The sequence below is a fragment of the Sphaerodactylus townsendi genome, linkage group LG13 (genome assembly GCF_021028975.2).
Source record: "Sphaerodactylus townsendi isolate TG3544 linkage group LG13, MPM_Stown_v2.3, whole genome shotgun sequence".
In the NCBI taxonomy this organism is placed as follows: domain Eukaryota; kingdom Metazoa; phylum Chordata; class Lepidosauria; order Squamata; family Sphaerodactylidae; genus Sphaerodactylus; species Sphaerodactylus townsendi.
Window position 1 is genome coordinate 24,905,551 of NC_059437.1, and position 18,590 is coordinate 24,924,140.

The window sequence follows — 18,590 nt, forward strand, 5'->3', positions numbered from 1 at the left end:
GCATGCACGCCCTGGCTCCTGCTACAGCATCCCCCTAACCCCACCCTGGAATGCCCCCCCCCCCCCCCCCCCCGTGGGCCCTATGCCACTGTTTTTCACAACTGGTATTGACTCCTTTCTTCAACATAAAAGACCTGCAAGTGATATGGGTGGATACTTTAATGAACAGCCAAAAAGTGGGAGAAACAGATATTATCTAACAGTAACATTTCAACAAATGTGGAAGAGCAATTTTCCGAACAACAGTCACCACCCATTCCTCTACACAGTACAAAGATTGTGGTTATTTACACAATAATTTACATACATTTTTATGATACTCGGATCCATTAAAATAGGAAGAACATTCAAGTCCTACCTGAGGACATTCCAGAAACGTAGTGTCCATGGTTCAAAGGGGAAAGGCAAGGCAAGTGTATGCCAATATAATAATACCATGTGGCTATGGGACTTGCACAAAAATGGAAGCCAAGTATACAAAATGAAACAGAAACTATGTCATTCACAAAAGATGACGCATTTCACACAGCTTCTTAAAAAAATACTTTTACATATTTATACTGTACAGATTCTCTTAAAAAATATATTACATTGCCAAGAGGTCATATAAATAACATACAGGCAAGCTTTGATCCAATCAATCAGAAAGATTCCCCACCCACTGCCTACCAAACTCATCCTCTCCTCTTCTGATACATATGTGCAAAGGCCATTGATTTCAGCAAGACTTGCCCATGTGCTAACTAATTGGGACTGAAGTTTATGAATACAGTATTTCAAAGCGGTTAAGAGCACAAAAAATAAATTCCATAGATGTTGACTTGACAGATGCAGATGTGACAAGATGCTTCTTGTTTGTGAACCTTGTTATAGTTATTGTCTCTTCACTGATTTACTGGTATGGCATTTCATGAACTAATTATGTGGGAACTCTTAAATTATATTAAAACAAACCTCCATTACCTACATTGTAGCCACTAAAGGACACCTTTATATCCATAAACAACATTAAAACAAGGTATAAAATAAAACAATATTGGCCACTGGTTCCCAGGAGTAGTTTCATGGGAAAGAGTCAGATCCTGCTGCGTGCCACACAGCTCTAGTGTTCATTTTTAATCTGGCACATCAATGTTTAGTTTGGGAGGTGGTATAACATATTTACCAGGACTCTGGGTAATGACCACTCCAGTCTTTTTTCGAAACATTGGAGCTATCTTGGGAGGTTCCGGGACAGGGGTTTCTTCTGTTTCCTCATTATCTTCATGATGCAGATCGTAAGAAATGTTGCCATATTCTCTTAGGAATGGGAAAATTTCAAGCAGGAATTGACAGAAGTCTTTGCGTATTCCAAACCACCCTGCACAAACAAGATGTTAACAGATTCATTCTACGATGAAATTAATCAACAGAAAAACCCTGTTCCAGTGAAAATTATTAACAAGAGGGACAGAACTGAAACAGCTTTCTGGGGAAGTGGCAGAGAAAAAGATTCTCCATGGTATACTTACAATGATTGCCTCCCTTCTGCCCGAATGTCGTTGCCATTAAAGTTATCAGTGAAAGCCACAGAGGCACAAATATGGGTATATATGAGAACGTGTTGTGTCCATCCAGTCGGTGAACCAGCAGGATCTACCAAAACAATTAAACTGTATCAGGTTCTTGCTATGTGAAACTCTTGTCAATTGGGGTTTAAAGCTGGGTACATATTTAGTGCTCCTTGAGACTAAGTCCACAAAGTGTAAATGTGTCATATTTTCAGTCAGCTAAATGAAATACACCTTGAATTTTTCCTTATTTGCTTTGGCCCCAATTCATCAGATATGCTGTCATCTACTGGGTTCATAGGATGACACACTGCTTTAGTCATGCTGTATGAGAATAAAATGGCCTCCAAGACCAGGGTTAAAAAAGTTGTAATCAAGACTAAATATTCTGGTTCACAGAAGGACAGAATAAGTGTTAGGGATTTTGTACTGGGATCTCAGTGAGTTTCTAGCACTTAAGGCAGCAAAGACAGATTTGAAAGTGTGTGGGCAACATATGGAAAGATCTCCAAAGACAGACAGAAAAAACTGTATTTTGCTTCACCAGGATAGCACTTCAGTACCTGTATGGATCTCTGAAACTCAAGGGACAAGAAGAAACTATGCAAACATATACAATTACGCTTAATATATATAATTTGCATGCAGTCACAGAGTTTACTTTCTTAAAGCATGTAATGTGGATTATTTTGGTGTTGGATTTTAACTTGAGGTAGGGACTGCACTGGTTATAGTCTGGTCAAGTGAACACCATTAGGACGTAGAAATGGTAGGAATTCTATATTTTACGCCCTTCATACATATTCAGATTTCTTCTTTTTACACTTAAGTCTTCATTCTCAAAAGTATTTGTAAATGCAATGTGTTTTTAATTACAGAGGCCTCTAAAGAGGCAACCTTAGGAAACAGAATTACTAAAAAATACCCCAATAACCCAACCTCATATGTAAGTGGATGTTTTGTTGTTGCTGCTTACTTCGAAGGTGAGTAATGGAACCACAATAGTCATCCAACTGATGGCCATCGTTATGTGAGTTCTCCTTTGTTCAGCAATCACATCCATTGATCGTAAGAATAAAACAGACCAGACGATGTAATAAAGTACGACTAAGCACAGAAAAGACATCAGGATCCACAGAGGGACACAGACAACCTAAAAGCAGGTAGGAAAAATATTGTATCTGATCACTCAGAACTGGTTTTCAGCCTTTTGACAGATCTATCATCAGAAATTTAACATCACACTTTAAAATTGTATAAGCAACCACCTGGAATCTTCTAAAATGACCAATGAATTTCTCAGGCTTTAACATTAATTCTTCTAGGATTTGAGTCCAGTAGAACCTTTGAGACCAACAAGATTTTCACGGTATATAGAGCAAGCAGGGTATGGTCATTCTAATCTGGTAACCACTGTGCCTTTCAGGAGGCACAATGGGCCAGAGTATCTCAAACATACATGCCTGTCAATATGGACAGAATTTATTTATTTATTTCTTGGATTTCTATACCGCCCCATCCCCGAAGGGCTCTGGGCGGTGTACAACATAAAATTCAGATATGTAGTCTCTCACCTGTATTCTGAAATCATCCCAGAAGGATTTCACTATAGACTTTTCTGAATACCTGAGTAGACTTACAGTGCCATACTAAATGAAGCTATATACTTCTACATTCCCTGAAATCAGTGGACACAGAAGGTTGTAACTGTTTAGGATGGAATATTTGTCTTTTAGCAACAAGAAATATTGTGCTAATATGCAGCACTGATTATTCTCATCACACAGAATGTATTATTTTCATATTTAAAAGCTCACCTACCACTTATCCTGATGCACTGCTAGATTATGTGGCTGATCTGTTTCACAAATGATTGTTTGGCTCTGAGTTTCCATAATACAAGAAATCCACACTGCTTCAACACTCTGACCAGAGTTTGCAGAAGCCCCCAAGATTTGAAAATAGCATTAAAAATAAGTAATTTACGTACGAGCCATGGCCACTTGATAATTTCATCCAGTCTGAGTGCAATAAATATGAACTGAAGAATATTGACAGAACACAGGATTTCCAACTATGACACAAGAAGAAAACATTAGAATTAAACAGGTTACCATAGCATCCAATGGTCACTGACAAAATACCTGCAGTATTTTAAGTGTCGTTTTCCTGTAGCATTGTTATCAGACAAGGAATATGAGTGTACACCACAAAACATGAATGTGAAGTTAACTGACGCCTTCAGATAAGACATTATAGTATGTAAGTACTCTAACATGGAGAATATCACTTACACAGTGCTACTTTTTAAAATTAGGATGTAATTTTAAGACAGAAAAGTCAACTAGAATCTTCAGTTTCTGATTTTAAACAAGTGTAATCACATACCCAACATCATTTAATATCCTCAACACACAACAGCCTCTCACCTCCAGAGATCTGTCATGCCGAAATCCCCAAACACAAGCTGCAACTGACACTGGAGACACAAAGAACAATGGCATGAAGACCAAGAGCCAAAAGCGGGTTCCTCTCTCGATTCCATCGCAGACTAGCACTTCAAACATCAGCAGTAACAAGTGAATGCCCACTGCAATTAACATAGCTTTGAACTCCACACATGTTTCTCCTTCTGCTCTAAGGAGGGTCAGAAAAAGCAAAAGGTTCATTCTGTTACTTTACTGTATATCAGCATCATCCACAGTTTCAATCAATTAGATTCTCAGCCTCTACAGGTTGCCCACCTTTGATTGCACATGTCTGGTGGAAGGTGACGCTTCGAATTTATGTATGGGATGAGTACAGATGACCAGATGCTGAAATGCCATCTTCCCTAGCAATAAAGGTAAAGCTAAAAATAGTCTCTTCTTTGAGTGCCAGGTAATTACTGACCCATAAGATGATGTCATATCATGACTGCGTTAAGGGGGTGGTTTGCCACTGCCTTCTTCAGTTATCTACACTTTACCTCCCAGAAACTGTGGTAAATTTTACCCATCTCAGAAGGATGGAAGGCTGAGCCAAGCTTGAGCTGGCTATCTGACATTTCCGCCAGTACTGAACTCAAGTAACGGTGCTTACTTAAATGCCACTATACAATAATGGCTACAACTACAGTGACTGCAAGAAATCAACTGGATCCAATGATTTGTTGGTGAAAGTTTCAAAAACTTTGCTGCATTCTCCTCCCAATGTTCCAGCCTCTCCAGCCCTGGGACACTTATGGACTAATAGCCATGAGGACTGCACTTAGGGGTGGGCGGTATAATTTCACCCCTTTAGCTTCCCACTTTAGGGGACATGGCAAAAATACACATCCTCCCATACCTTCAGTTGAGAAAACACTGGAACCAACTCAGTTGATACAGTTCTTTACTGAGCCAAGAGCTGGTCTGTTCTTGTAGCCATCTGAATAAGGTTATCATGACTATACTAGTGGCCACCAAGCTTGCATCGCAACAATGCACACATAAGTAGCCTCAATTAATGTACCACTGAACAAATTACATTAATTCACACAAACATTGTTTTCGTAAACAAGAATCTGATTCTTACCGATACTGCGGGTTCCGTGCCCATACTCCGGTTCCTACTGAAGCCCCCACAATGACCATTAACTTCCACAACCATATTGGAGCAAATACTGCCCAGTAGCTCCATTGAATCTTGTCATCCAAACGGAGAGAAAGCAGAACTGAGAACAGGAGCAGGCAAGCATAGATAAGAAATTTGCTGTTTAAAAAGTGGAGGGAGGGGAGAAAAATAGTAGACATAAGCCATGTTATCCACGAATGTCAGAAAACAATCTCCACACAGAAACCAGCTTTGTTAGCTTCTGGCTAACAAATGTCTTATACTGAGGCAAGATGTTAGTTCACCTAGCCCAGAACTGTCTGTCCTGTCTGATAGTGGCTTTTAGCATTTTTAATTCGGCCTTTCCTCCATGGAGCTCAAGATGGCAAGCGTGCTTCTCCTTTCTTTCTCACAACAGCCCTCTCAGTTAAGTTATTCAGAGGAACTTCATGGTGAAGTCAGGATTGGAACCTAGGTCTTTTTAATCCTAGTCTAGTATTTTCACTCAAAGTTAAGGAGTTCTCAAAGCAACCCTCCTACTGAGGGAAATGTAAAGACTCTTCAACTTTTCATGAATTCAATATTTACATAACACATCCACACATCCATAAATATTAACATGAATCAGAATCACAGTAAGAAGCTAACAAAACAAGCATAGTAAATAAGTGACCTCTTTCCACCACCTGCAACGTTCCTGAACCCAAATTTTACATCAGATGTGGTGAACAACTACTTTTGAACATATATCTATACAATTGCCCCCTTTTTTGCAGGTGGTGGAAAATTCACTAAATTACTGCAATGCTTATTCAGAAGTAACAAAATGAACACTGCAAAAACGTTTGTGTGCTTATCTATGAGAAAAATTGCTGTTGCATCTTTCTTAAATAAATAAAGGAGACTAAACATACTTATTTAGAATATAATTAAATATGTGACGAGCCCCTGAAAAGCAACTGAAACCAACAACAAAAGAACTTGTTATGGTTCTAAAACCTCTTTAAAAAACCTTTTTCAATCATTTGAAAGTTTTGATGCAGCAGATGTCTATGGCAGTTTTGCATGGGGTTGTATAGGGACAGATCACCAGAAAGGACCACTCTTCCATTGTAGTTCCTGGCAGTTCAGCTCTAACTCTTTTCTAGGATTCTGAGTAGACCTTCTAGACCTGTTCAGGACTGTATTGTGGATCATTTCAATTTGTTTTATTTTCCATAGCATCACATGCATCACTTGTTATTTCCGTATGAGATTGCTGATTAGATATCCCTTATGCTATGTGACAGAAGATATATAAATAATCGTTTGCTTTGGTTTTCATTAGACCTGCAACGTTAGGAGAATTCATAACTTTATTTAGATTATTATATGTTTGTGGTTTTATGCCCCCACAGCCCCAAGTTTACAAACAAAAACACACATGTACACTCTCTCAAAAGACTTTATTTACACTTTTTGAAAATGCCAAGTCTAATATTGGGAAGGGCACCCATTCACTTGGACACATGAAGCTACTTTCTATTGAATCCAAGCAACTATATGATTCAGCAGAAAGTAGCTTCATGTGTCCATCAAACCAGAAGATATCCTCCAAAGTCTCAGGCAGAGGTCTTTCTCATCACCCAATTCCCAATTTTTGTTTTTTACTACATTAAAAACCTCAGGGTTTGCAAACTACACAGAAAAATGCAAGGTAGTTCTATAACCCACATTGCAGCATTTGCAGCTGTAGAAATATTGTGGACATAATATACCTTCAGCAGAGGTCATTAGCACTCAGAAGGAAAGCAGGATCAACTCCTGTTAGTACCTAGATGGCAGACTACCAAGGAAAAGTGGAATCACTATTCAGAAGGCAAACCACCTTATCTTTTGCCTTGAAATCCCCATGGTCCTGGAGTTGCCATAAGTCAGTTACAACTTAACCACACTCAATTATTATTATTAATTCCCCTGGACTTTAGTGTTTCATCTGACAAAGTGCCCCATGATATATTAGTTTGCAAACTGGCTAAATGGTGACACAGAATACTCAAAGCATGCTTCTCAGTGGCACCATCAACCTGGAAAGAGGTCTTGAGCTAGGCCTATTATTCTTAAACATTTTTTCAATAATTTGGTTGAAGGAAATCCTTACAATATTCACATTTGACAAAAAAACTGAAGGAATAGCTAACATTTTAGAAGAACAAAACAAAATTCAAAACAATCTTAAGATGCCAAAAGGGCTAGGCTAAAACCAATGAAGTGAGATTTTACTTCAGGTAAACACAAAATTGTGTATGTAGACAAACTATTTAAATGCACAGGTAATAAGATGGGAAATGCGTGGCTTGGCAGTGTCATGCTGGGGTCTTGCAAGGGGGCAGATTTCTAACCTCAGGACTGGACATGGGTTTCCAGCCAACTTAGGCAGGAAGGGGTACAAGATCTGTGCAGCCCATTAAGAAATATCTACTGGGAACTCATTCAGCATTCCTAGTCAAGCCCCTCTCTTCCTCCAATGTGTGAAGGATTATGCTGGATTGCCTTGTGGGCTGTTAGAATGAATGAAGTAAATAATAATAGGCAGCTTTGATACAGTGCTTCCGAGTGTTCAAAATACTTCCCTTGTATACTGTTGTAATTCTTGCAACAGCTCTGTAAAGCATATGAATAGAATTATTCCCGTATTGCAGGGTGGAGTGGTGTGCTCGAGAGTAGATCACTCAAGGCCAAATACTCAGTAGAACGAGTCCCCATACAATAGTGTAGCAGGATTCAATAACATAAACTACACATTAGCATGGGCTCATCCTCCAGTATGATATCCAGTGTCATCCACAACACTAAAAATAAAAGCTGCAGTACATGAAAATGTGTGCTGCATTGGAAACTTTGTTAATCTTTGAAGTGCCACAAATATCTATGCACTGTAGCAGAAATATGAATCTAACTGGGGATTTCCCAATCCATACATGTCAAACTCGTGCCCCTCCAGATGTTATGGACTACAGTTCCCATCATCATGCTGGCAGGGGATGATGGGAACTGTAGTCCATAACATCTGGAGGGGCGCAAGTTTGTCACCTGTGTCCTAATCTATCCATTTTCTCACTCAGACACACTCAAAGTACTGAGCATGATGCAGCACACAGAAAAGACTTGGGCTGAGATTTGCAGGCACATAATGTAGCAAGATTTTTTTTAAAGCAGAACTGAGTTTGACCAACCCTTTCTGGGGGAATGCCACCTGCAGTTCCAGAACAGAAAAGTAGTACAAAAATGAACAACACACCAATCCCAAACGTCAGACATTAAACTCACTGGAAGACTTTGGGAGAAGTCTCAAACATCTCAGCTTCCCCACCCCCGTCCCCCTGGAGTCATTACCCCCACCTAGCAATATACCTGCACCTACAGATCCAAAGGAAATATACCTCTCACCAAACACTTGGGAGAGGAAGCCTTCTGGAATTTATGAATTTCATGGCAAAGGGAGTAAGAAACACACACTCGAAATAAATCAGTTCCCTTCTTGGTTTCAGCCATGAAGCTCTTTGGGAAGAATCTCAAGCCTCTCAGTCACCCTTTCCGCCCTCACAGAGTAGTTAGAAACAACAGTCAATGCCTCTTAGTGATATTATAAAACAGAACCTCCAGGTCCAGCAGCAGTCTGTCTGTGTACACCAAATATTACGAAAGAGGGAAAGCTACACACGGAAGCCAGATCTGATTCCGCAGCAGACTCCCACCCTCACAACATAAACTCTGCTCTGCCCTCTTCCAGGCCCTCCTAACACGTCCCCCCTCCCCCCTGCTCGGCCTCCCTCACCTGGGATTGAAATCTTGAAACAGGCCCCTCAGATTCATGGCGTTCTCCCCTCCCTCGCCGCGGCTTGTGCTCTCGAACTCTCACGGGCGGCACATCGCCGACCGAGCTCGTCGCAAAAATAAACCGCCGTTGCCTCAACTCAGTCAGCCGTCCACCGCGGCTCCTCGGAGCGGCTGGGCCCCATTGCGCGTGCGCGGTAGATAGCTGCGCATGCGCAAACGTTGAAGAACGGAGGCGACTCTCGCTGTAGACCGTCCCGACGCTGTAGTATTTAACGTTCGACGTCTTCCTTCCGTGCCGGGGAGTCTGAAGTAAGGCGCATGCGCGGAAGGCTGTTAGATTGGGGCGGTTTCTTGGGAGAGTTTGCTCTGTTTGAGCATGGAAAAAGTAAAGGCAGTTGTCAGATGTATATGTGTGTGTTTTATTATATCTGTATTGTATATATTGGCGTTAGTTGTGTTATATATTATTTACAAACGTGTAATTATTAAATTTAATTATTAGGTTCAAATATTGATACTGATTCTTGTTCTCTCTTTTTCTGCGTGTCTGAATAATGTTTTTTAAATACATATTTATGTTAAAAAAAATTCCGGTCTTTTCACCATATAATCTTAGAGGATCATGAAGGTAATTCATGAATAAAACAACTTTTTAAAGGAAGAACATTTTATCTGGAAATAAGTGCGCAGCTTTTTGTTAACAAAGCTTATTATGTGTGTGTAAAGTTGCAGCTGACTTATGGCATCTCTAGCAGAGTCTTTCAAGGAAGGTGAAAAGGCACAGTAGTTTGTCATTGCTTTCCTCAGAGGTCTCCCTTCCAAATACCAAACCTGCTTGCTTTGCTACACCATGCTGCCTAATGTTGTTCAAAGCACAAAAAGTACAATTGTAAAAAATGGTCATACCATATGTAGTTTGATTTTGTATGTTTTTAAATCCTGTGAAGTTATCAGTTGTGCATTAGTTGATTGTAAATACAGAGCTCATGACTAGAATAAACATTGTGTTATTACGTTGTTCACTATTTACATTGTGTTATTACGATGTTCACTATATATCTTTTTTCTGTGAACCTGTAGGGGGGCAAAAATTCATATTCTTGTTTCATGTGCAAAATGATAGTTAGGGTACCAGTTTGGGTATGCATGGGGGGAGTGGGTGTGTCCAGAAAATAAGGGAGGGTCACATCAGGCTGCAGAGCATGTCTGGGGAAGTGCAGCATCCTTAAAGGGCACCATCAAGCATTCTACAAATCAAGTCACCTCTGCTGAGATCTGCAGAGGACACAGTGCAGACTTGTCAAGGACTGAGCAGGATAAGCTACAGGTAGCAAATGTGCAGAGCTCCTGCCATGCACGCAAAGCGGGCAGGCTAATAGAACGGACATGTCCTTTCCATCTCCACCACCACCACCACCACCCATTTTTCTCACGTACCAATGCAGAGAAGCCCAAAGCCCATCCTGGAGGAGCAGAGAGTGGGATCCACACATGTGCGCCAAAGAAAGGGGCTCCAGTAGCTTCTATGCAGCTTCACTCCTAGCTGAGCCTCTTTGGCTCAGTGCGATGTCCAGGGCAGGATGCTCTAGTTGTCACCCCCTCTTTCCTCTTGCTGCCTTGGGAGGAAGACAATGCAGACTTTTGTCTCCCCGGTGGCCAAGGTGATCTTCGTGGCTCTTTCTTTTTGCTATTCTGCTGATTCTCTGTGTGATCCTCTGGTACATTTGCAGAGACCCAGACAACTATTACATCTGAATACAGATCAAGCTGTAGTCGGCTCAAGTGGGATGACAGCGCAGCACCTGCCAAGGTAATTAAAATGAACGGGCGGAGGTTGGTCTTTTTTCCCCAAGGCGGCGGGGTTTTTTTTAACCTAGGGAAGCACAGTGGGTTTGTAATTGACATGTCCCCTAGACGTTTGAAACTGAGAAGCACACTGCAAACCTGAACAGTGTTCTAAGCCAGTCTGGAGGCAGCTTCCTCTGGGCCTTTCAGCGTGGTATGGAGCTGGACCCGGGTTCAAATCTCCCCCACAAAGCTCACTGATGAACTCACTAGCTCAGTGGTGGCGAACTTATGGCACGCGTGCCAGAGGTGGAACTCAATGTCCTCTTTGTGGGCACATGTGCCATCACAGTTTGTTAATCTTTGAAGACCCCCAGTTTGGGCACTCAGCAGTGGCATAGCGCCAAGGGGGCCAGGCGTGTGCAACGCACTGGGTGCATGCCCCTGTGGGGGCATGGCGAGGGCATTCCAGGGGCATGGTGGGGGTGTCTCGGGGCATTCCAGGGCAGGGCAGGGATGGAGGGGGCGTGGCAGGGCAGCAGGGTGCACGTGTGCCCTGGGCACAGTTTCCCCTCGTGCTGTCCCTGGCACGCGGTCTCTAAAAGGTTCGCCATCACTGCACTAGCTTAACCTGCCTCACAGAGGTATTAGGAAGATAACATGGGAAGCAGAGGATAATATGTATTTCCCTGAGCTCCTCGGGGGAGGGGGAAAGTGTGAAATCATACAAAACTTCAAGACTACTTATCTTGTTCAACCCTTTCAAAAACATTATTGATTCTTATTAATCAAAGCTTCATTTCGAAAAGTAATTTTTAGTCAAGAAGCAGCCAAACTTAATGGAGAGCCAAACCTAAAGGTCCGTCGTGGACTGGTTGTATGCAAGTCAGTTTGCTTTTAGTCACCGTTGATAGTTTTATGTTTAGGTTTTAGGAAGATTAATTCACTACTTACTTGATTGTATTGTTATGTTTTTAATTCTAAGCGCATCTCGTTTTAGAAAATAGATAACTGCTCCATCACAGAACTGCTTGGCATGAAGCTTATTTGAGTGTCGCTGCTTATGCTAAGGAAATAAGCTGAGAAAACAAACCCACTCAGGAGTTGCCTGTGCATATGGGTCATTTGGCACAGTGGTTTTCAAACTGAATCTCTTGAAAGTTTATTAAGAGCAAGTGTTATACACTTGGTTTCAGCAAGAGTCTCCAGTGTGGTACAAGTGGGTGCCATGGTGCCCATCAACATCTTTCCTAGTGCCCACCAAGAATTCTTCAGAAAGTGGGTCAGACCAGGTGATACTCTTGCCCAGCTGGGCTTTGGGTTGATCAGTGGAGGTCCAATTGGCTGTGCAGATTAAAATGATGCTGTTTCAGGGGCAGATGCCATCAAGGTGCTAGTTTTATTCTCTCACACTCCTTCCCCCCAACATATTCTTTAAATTAACTTTCTTCTCCCCTGCACGTGGTCTGTGTGGTTGGCTCTGCCTTCTGCAGCGGCCATTTTGTGGGTGTCTCTGCTTCCTGCATAGGGTTGCCAGCTCCAGGTTGGGAGACAACTGGAGGTGTTAGGTGTGAAGCCTGAAGAGGGCGGGATTGGGGAGGGAAGTCTGTTTAGTGGGGTATAATGCCATAAAGTTCACTTCCAAAGTGACCATTTTCTCATTATCTGATCTCTATCACCTGGAGATCAGTGTAATAGCAGGAGCTCTCCAGCCATCACCTGGAAATTGGCAAGCCTACTCCTGCAGCAGCCATTTTGTGGCTCCCCGCCACTCTGTGTCAGAACTCCAAAGGAGTCCTCCGGCTCAAAAAGGTTGCAAACCCCTGGGGTTGAAGTATCGCATTAGACACTGCAGAGTTCTCAGTTCAAAGGTCCTCACAGCCACAAAGTTCTTGGAGGGCCTGCAGGCCAATTCTCCTCTCTCAGCAAGATGGTGTTAGGATAAAATAGAAGATGACAGAACTAGATCTGTCTCGAAGAGCTCCTCAATGTAAAGCTGGGATAAAAATGTCCAAGAAATCAGGATTCTCTGATGAAAAAAATCTTATGTCCTGTACAGAAATGGAACAGTTTGCTTGCATATTTAATTTTTAAACATTAAATCCATATCCCACCCATTTCCAGTCAGAGTCGGGCTCTGGGTAGCTTAATTCCTTTGAGTGGGAAGGGGTGTCTGAGCTGGTATGGAGAACCTTCCCCCCTCTCATTTACATGTGTGATTTAGGAAATGAATTGTACTTCAGTGTAAAGTCAAATCTGCTGGTCACATTCTCTGGAATAAGAACCCTGCATCTCAACTGCAGATGTTTCAGGAGTAGCATAGATTGCACAGTCATTCTGCAGACATATAAAACTGAGAAGGAAGACATCCATTCAGAAGGTGTGGCAGGCAGACTGCCATTACACTGAAGCATCATTCATTTTCCAAATCGCACATTTAAGTATCAGTGATTGCAATCTCAAGGTGATGACAAGAAGGTTAAGGAAACATTTTTTTCCATTGCAACTAGACTCAAGGTTTTGACCTCCCCCGAGTACTCAAGACAATAATGCTAGTAGGAAAAGTTGCAGGCAGCAGAAAAAGAGGAAGACCTTGCATCTGATGGACTGACTGTATAAAGGAAGCTAGGGCCCTCAGCTTGCAAGACCTGAGCAAGGCTGTTAACAATAGGATGTTTGGGAGGACACTGATTCATAGGGCTGCCATGAGTCAGAAGCGACTTGACGGCAGTTAACACACATACCCAAAACAGTCTTGGATATGTAGCTTAAAACTTGACTGGCCAGTTGGTGGCACAGGCATCAGCAAGTTGTGGCATATCTGGATGGAGGGATGAGGGTTCACACAGCTGGCCGTGACCACAGGGTCAGGCTGGCATACCTGTCTGCCTCTCTTGATCCTCCCATCAGTTAAATAGACTAGAAACTGAATCACACCACGGCACGTGGAGGCTGTTTTATGTAATGTAAAACCAAACTGGAATGATTGCATATTCTGAGCTTCACTTCAATCCCATTTGTAAAAACAACTTGGCCACCACAGAAACACACAAGCAGATATAACATGGTGGTATGGACCAAATCTGGCTCTAGCCAACAGCCAGAAAAGCAACAGTCACAGGTAGCACAGTTACCCCTTATTGCAAGACACATCTCCTCCACCTTCCAAGTGCCCTGATTTGAAGGGAACAGACATTCTGGACTGTCACTAGCCAGAAGACTAAGTGTTCATTAGAAGAGTTAGATGTTTTCCTGGGAATAAACACCACTGAACAGATCTAAGTATGATTCTGAGTAGCTCTACTAAAGGGTGCAGGATCATTCCATTGTTTTCATCTAAGCAAGATTATATGAGCATGGCTAGGTGGTACATACCTCCACCAGCATTACTTCTGTCTTTCCATGGTTTAGTTCCAATGTGTTCCCTCTTTTTATCCTCCAATCAGCAATTTAGGACCTCTACCACACCACCAGGAGATTTGGATAAAGATCTGAATAATGGTTTATTATCTGACTTTTGTCTGAGATCTGACCTCATCTGATCTCAGAAGCTAAGCAGAGTCAGCCCTGGTTAGTAGCTGGTTGAGAGACCACCAAAGTACACCAGGGTCATTACACAGAAGCAGGCAAGGGCCAACCACCTCTGCTAAATCTCTTGTCTTCAAAATCCTACTGGGTTACATAAATTGACTACGACTTGACATCATGTTACACATACACGCATCGCTAAAGCCAGCAGAGCCGTCTGCATCCCTTGCCCTGTCTGAAACTAGATTGAAGAGAGTCTCGAGCAGATGAATTATCCAAGAAGACCTGGAGTTGATCAGCTACTGTCTAGGAATGGCAGATTAGAGACGGTGGTAACTGGACACATTCTTTTTCTGTAAGGATGTATTTTTTAGTAGTGGACAGATAACCACCCCTTTTGAGCAGCTGAAGGAAGGTGCCCTTAGTGATTGATTTATAATAGATATCAAGCATTTGTTGATGTAGTCTCTACATGATTTTATAAACTAGGATGTGTAAGCATCCAGGGCACAAGTAGTGGCCTTCATTGATCCCAGGAGTTTGTCATCATTCGCCACAGAAACTGGGTCAAAAGGATCCACAAATAGAACAGGAGATTTCTCCTGGTGAACCAATGTTATAGTCAGCATCTAAATCAGAGTTTATTCTTGATGTTTTATCAGCAGAAAACTTTGCAGAACTATCACAACTAATGGTCTGGTCCTGACAAAAGGAAGGCTCAGTTTTAGGAGTCAGCAGATGCAACTCCTTTGGGAAAAGATTGCTTGAAAAGCAAGACAGGAATACAATACGCACAGAGAGAGAGAGAGAGAGATCTTGGCAAAGGAGGGGAGGACTCTGCGCAAGGTAAAGGACTGGAGGTTTCCCAGAATTGCAACTAGTCCCCAAAGATCAGTTTCCCTGGAGAAAATGGCTGCTTTGGAGGGTGGATTGTATGGCATCATATGCCACTGAGGTGAGGTCCCACCCTTTCTCAAACCCTACCTTTCCCAAACTTCTCCCCAAATATCCAGAAATCTCTCCACCCAGAGCTGGCAACCATATAAATGCCCCCTTTTGCAGAGAGCAGCTGCCAAAGGTTTTCAACTGGTATAGAATACAGACAAAAGAAGTTCACCCGACACAGGGTGAAACAGCTGCCCTGAGAAGCTACTGAGAAATCCAGACAGGAAACAGTCCTTGCACCATATGAGGCAATTGGGAGCCGCCTCCATCAAGCCAGCACCAAGCCTCCAATGGTGCTCATGTGAGTGGTGGAAGGAGCAGAATCCTCTGTCCTACTTCCCACAATGGTCAGTGAATGAAACCATGGACAATCAGGAAGGGATTCTCCCAGTGTGGGACCCGAGGCAGCTGCCCTGGATGCCCATTGGCTAAGACTGCCCCTATCTGGGAACAGACCTGTGGATCCAGGATGGATCCCAGAAGCAAGGCTGGTGATGGTTTTTTGGTGGAGCCAGCCAGAATGGGAGTTTTGGGCCAGTTGGCCACCCTAGTGATAACGGGGAAATGGCCATCAGGCTTCAATGAAGGATGCTCTCAGGCAGGCATGTTTGAAGTCAGAGGCAAAGTCAAAACAAGTTTTGGTCAAGTCCAGACCAGTCTAGAAGCACATTCATAATCAATCACTGCATCTGCACCTTGTTGGACATTGCACTGTCTTTGTGCTTTAACAGTCATTCACAGGCAATTTTCCTCTGTTGACAAGACAATTGAGTTCCAATCAGCTGCTACAGAACAATGATAGTACAATATCCAGCGATGTGTGGATGCAGTCCAGCAGACAAGTGTTAAATCCAGACAAGGCTGGGCAGTGTCCCCACCACAAAGACAGACAAACATATGCTGAGCTTAGACTTATATAGCATCTGGAGGAAAGTGAATGACCCTGGAGATCAGCTGAGCAGACAGAGCCAACATGTGACAGAAGCTTTAGACAATAAGGAGCTGGAAGTCCAGTGGTTGGGATTCCTGCCAGAAGACCATCTTTGGTGGGGTGAAAAACAGCCTCAAAAAGAGTGACATACTTCCTGACAGTTCTCAGCTCCTTTAGAACCATTCTGTCCCTGCAGTCTATCCATTTCAACAAGGAATGCGTTTACTCAGTGCTGGACAGTCTTTTTCAAAAGGCATCATGTCAAAAGCAGGGTGTATCATCTGTCAAGCATCACTAACACTTTGCTGTTTTATTTTTAGGATTTGCATGCATTAGACTTCATGTCAATCTGTTCCCTCCCACAGTGTGATTTTTTATTATATTTCTAGGTGGATTGGAATAACTCCCAAACAAAACAAAAAAAATGAGGGAGAGGGAAACATAATATTTTTGCAGGCAAAGTAAAATTTGAGACTTGGTACATTTGTTAGTCAAAAGGCTTTTTATGGCTGTTATTTGGCTACAACAGGCTAACACAGCAACTCCCCTGGAGTGTGGCTGACTTGCAGATTCATTGAGGCTCCAATAGGGCTAATGAGATTCTGTAACACAATTCAACTGTCACTTCCTTCCGTCATTGTTCATTCAACTATATTTGGCAATGGCCCAGAAGGGTGTTTCTTGATTCAAACAGGAAATTTTCACAGCTCTTCCTAGTCATTTGCAAATATTTGTATGATGAGCTGTCCATCCACATGGTAGGGTTTGAAAATATTATTTGGCATAGAATAATAATGTAATATATTTGGCTTATAGCATCAGTATGACCTGGAAAAAAATTGCATCAAACTGATGAGTTTCTCAAAGTGGAAAAATACATTATGTGCAGCTCTGTCATTATTTTTCCTGATTTAAAATAAAATAGAATTTGAGGGAAGTGGCTGTAATAGAAACAGGGAGACTTGCTTGTAGGGAGAGGGCCTATTTAACCCATTCCCCTCACTAAACTTTCCTTTTTAGTATTACCATTCAGTGTTTTTACTACTGTTGGAGGAAATCAAACAAACCTACCTAGTCCAAACCAACAGTTTTGGGCAGGAAAATCATACCAGGGAGAAGGTGAAATTGTTTTCCCAGTGAAAGCACTTCCCACATTGGTACATTTTGTAAAAAATAAAAATAAAATCACATTATCTGCAGTTCCACTTTCCCCACTGAACAGAGCTTTGCAAAAGTTATACGTTTTATCCCAGGGAATCTTTCTGAACAGCCACCTGCTATGGGGGCAGCATTTGCGATTCAGGGCCTTGTGGGTGGGTCAAACTCATTAGTTATCAACACTGAAGAATCACCCACTACCACATTCCGCACACCTCAAATGCAGGATACATTTTCTATGGCTCAAAGAGCGGTGCTCCACTAACAAACGGCAGGGCCAGTGCTGACATTTTTAAAACTGCAAACCCAATTCCCTGATCGTTCTAGCCAACGCAGACCTTGGATTGAAATTTCACAGTGATTTTGGGCCTTGCTGTTGACTCAGCCAAATGAACTAAAGCAAAAACTGGCATTGCTAGCAGGGTGAGTGGTGGCTTTCGTGGTCAGGTATTTTTTTCCTAGAAGGAATGGTTCAGCTTTGACAAATTCCTACCACACCTTAAACCTTCATCTCAAGGTATGGCTTGGTGTGGTGATGACACAGAGGTGCTTATAAGGATGCTGCTAACAATGAGACACAAAAATGGAAGAAATAATTGGCTGCCATGAATATTTAATGAGAACTCCGTGTCAGTCAGGGGAAAAATAAAGAGAGAGGCCTAACCAGTTATAAAAAGTTGGAATAAAATTGGAATATAAAGTAATTCTACTTTTGGTAGCAAGCCTGAGTAGGTCAGCTCAGAAGCCAGTGCCATTTTATCCCATAAGGTTTAGGATTGTGGCCTTTGTGTCTCATTTGGGTTCAAAAACTTGTCGCTGAGAGGCCTACACATCAAAGCAGAGTTTGGGTACTGGAGTGAGGCTTGTTTGCCTTGTCAATGCCCAGATTCACATGATCATGTGGTAACAGATAGGGAATGGTGTGTAGTATATCTATTCACCCTGATTCCGTGGAAGAAGCAGATGGGAAAGGGGAAGGAATATGATGCCATCTGAAGTTTACGTGGTTCCTAATTTAATAAGAGGGTATTGCATTGGTTTTATATTGTGTTTTAAAGTTATATTTTGCACTGTTGTTGTTCACCACCCTGAGCCCTTCGGGGAAGGGTGGTCTATAAGCTAAACAAACAAACGAATGAACGACTGAATGAATGAATGAATGAATGAATGAATGAATGAATGAATGAATGAATGAATGAATGAATAGATGATAGATAGGAAAAAAATCCTTCTAAATTCTAACCAGAAACCATCAAACAGCCAAATTCCTTTGCCCTCTTGTACTTAATTCACTCAGAAAA

General features: G+C 42.2%; 1 protein-coding gene across 1 annotated transcript; it reads right to left on the reverse strand.

Annotated features, from left to right (window-relative positions):
• Positions 1 to 141: 141 nt before the first annotated feature.
• On the reverse strand, positions 142 to 9,160 carry TMEM185A (transmembrane protein 185A). The gene is made up of 7 exons (XM_048513796.1): positions 8,941 to 9,160; positions 5,106 to 5,282; positions 3,980 to 4,187; positions 3,541 to 3,624; positions 2,527 to 2,703; positions 1,512 to 1,635; positions 142 to 1,360 (listed from the first exon to the last, which is right to left on the reverse strand). The coding sequence occupies exons 1-7, from the start codon at positions 8,976 to 8,978 to the stop codon at positions 1,116 to 1,118; spliced, it is 1,053 nt and encodes a 350-aa protein (XP_048369753.1). The 5' UTR covers positions 8,979 to 9,160; the 3' UTR covers positions 142 to 1,115.
• Positions 9,161 to 18,590: the final 9,430 nt, after the last annotated feature.

Excerpts from the sequence above, each read along its gene's own strand:
- TMEM185A (XM_048513796.1), bottom strand. The coding sequence starts at position 8,978 with ATGAATCTGAGGGGCCTGTTTCAAGATTTCAATCCCAG. Across the intron at positions 3,625-3,979 it reads GGCATGACAGATCTCTGGAG|TTGGAAATCCTGTGTTCTGT; the intron begins GTGAGAGGCTGT and ends CTTGTGTCATAG. Across the intron at positions 1,361-1,511 it reads GCAGAAGGGAGGCAATCATT|GGTGGTTTGGAATACGCAAA; the intron begins GTAAGTATACCA and ends TTGTTTGTGCAG.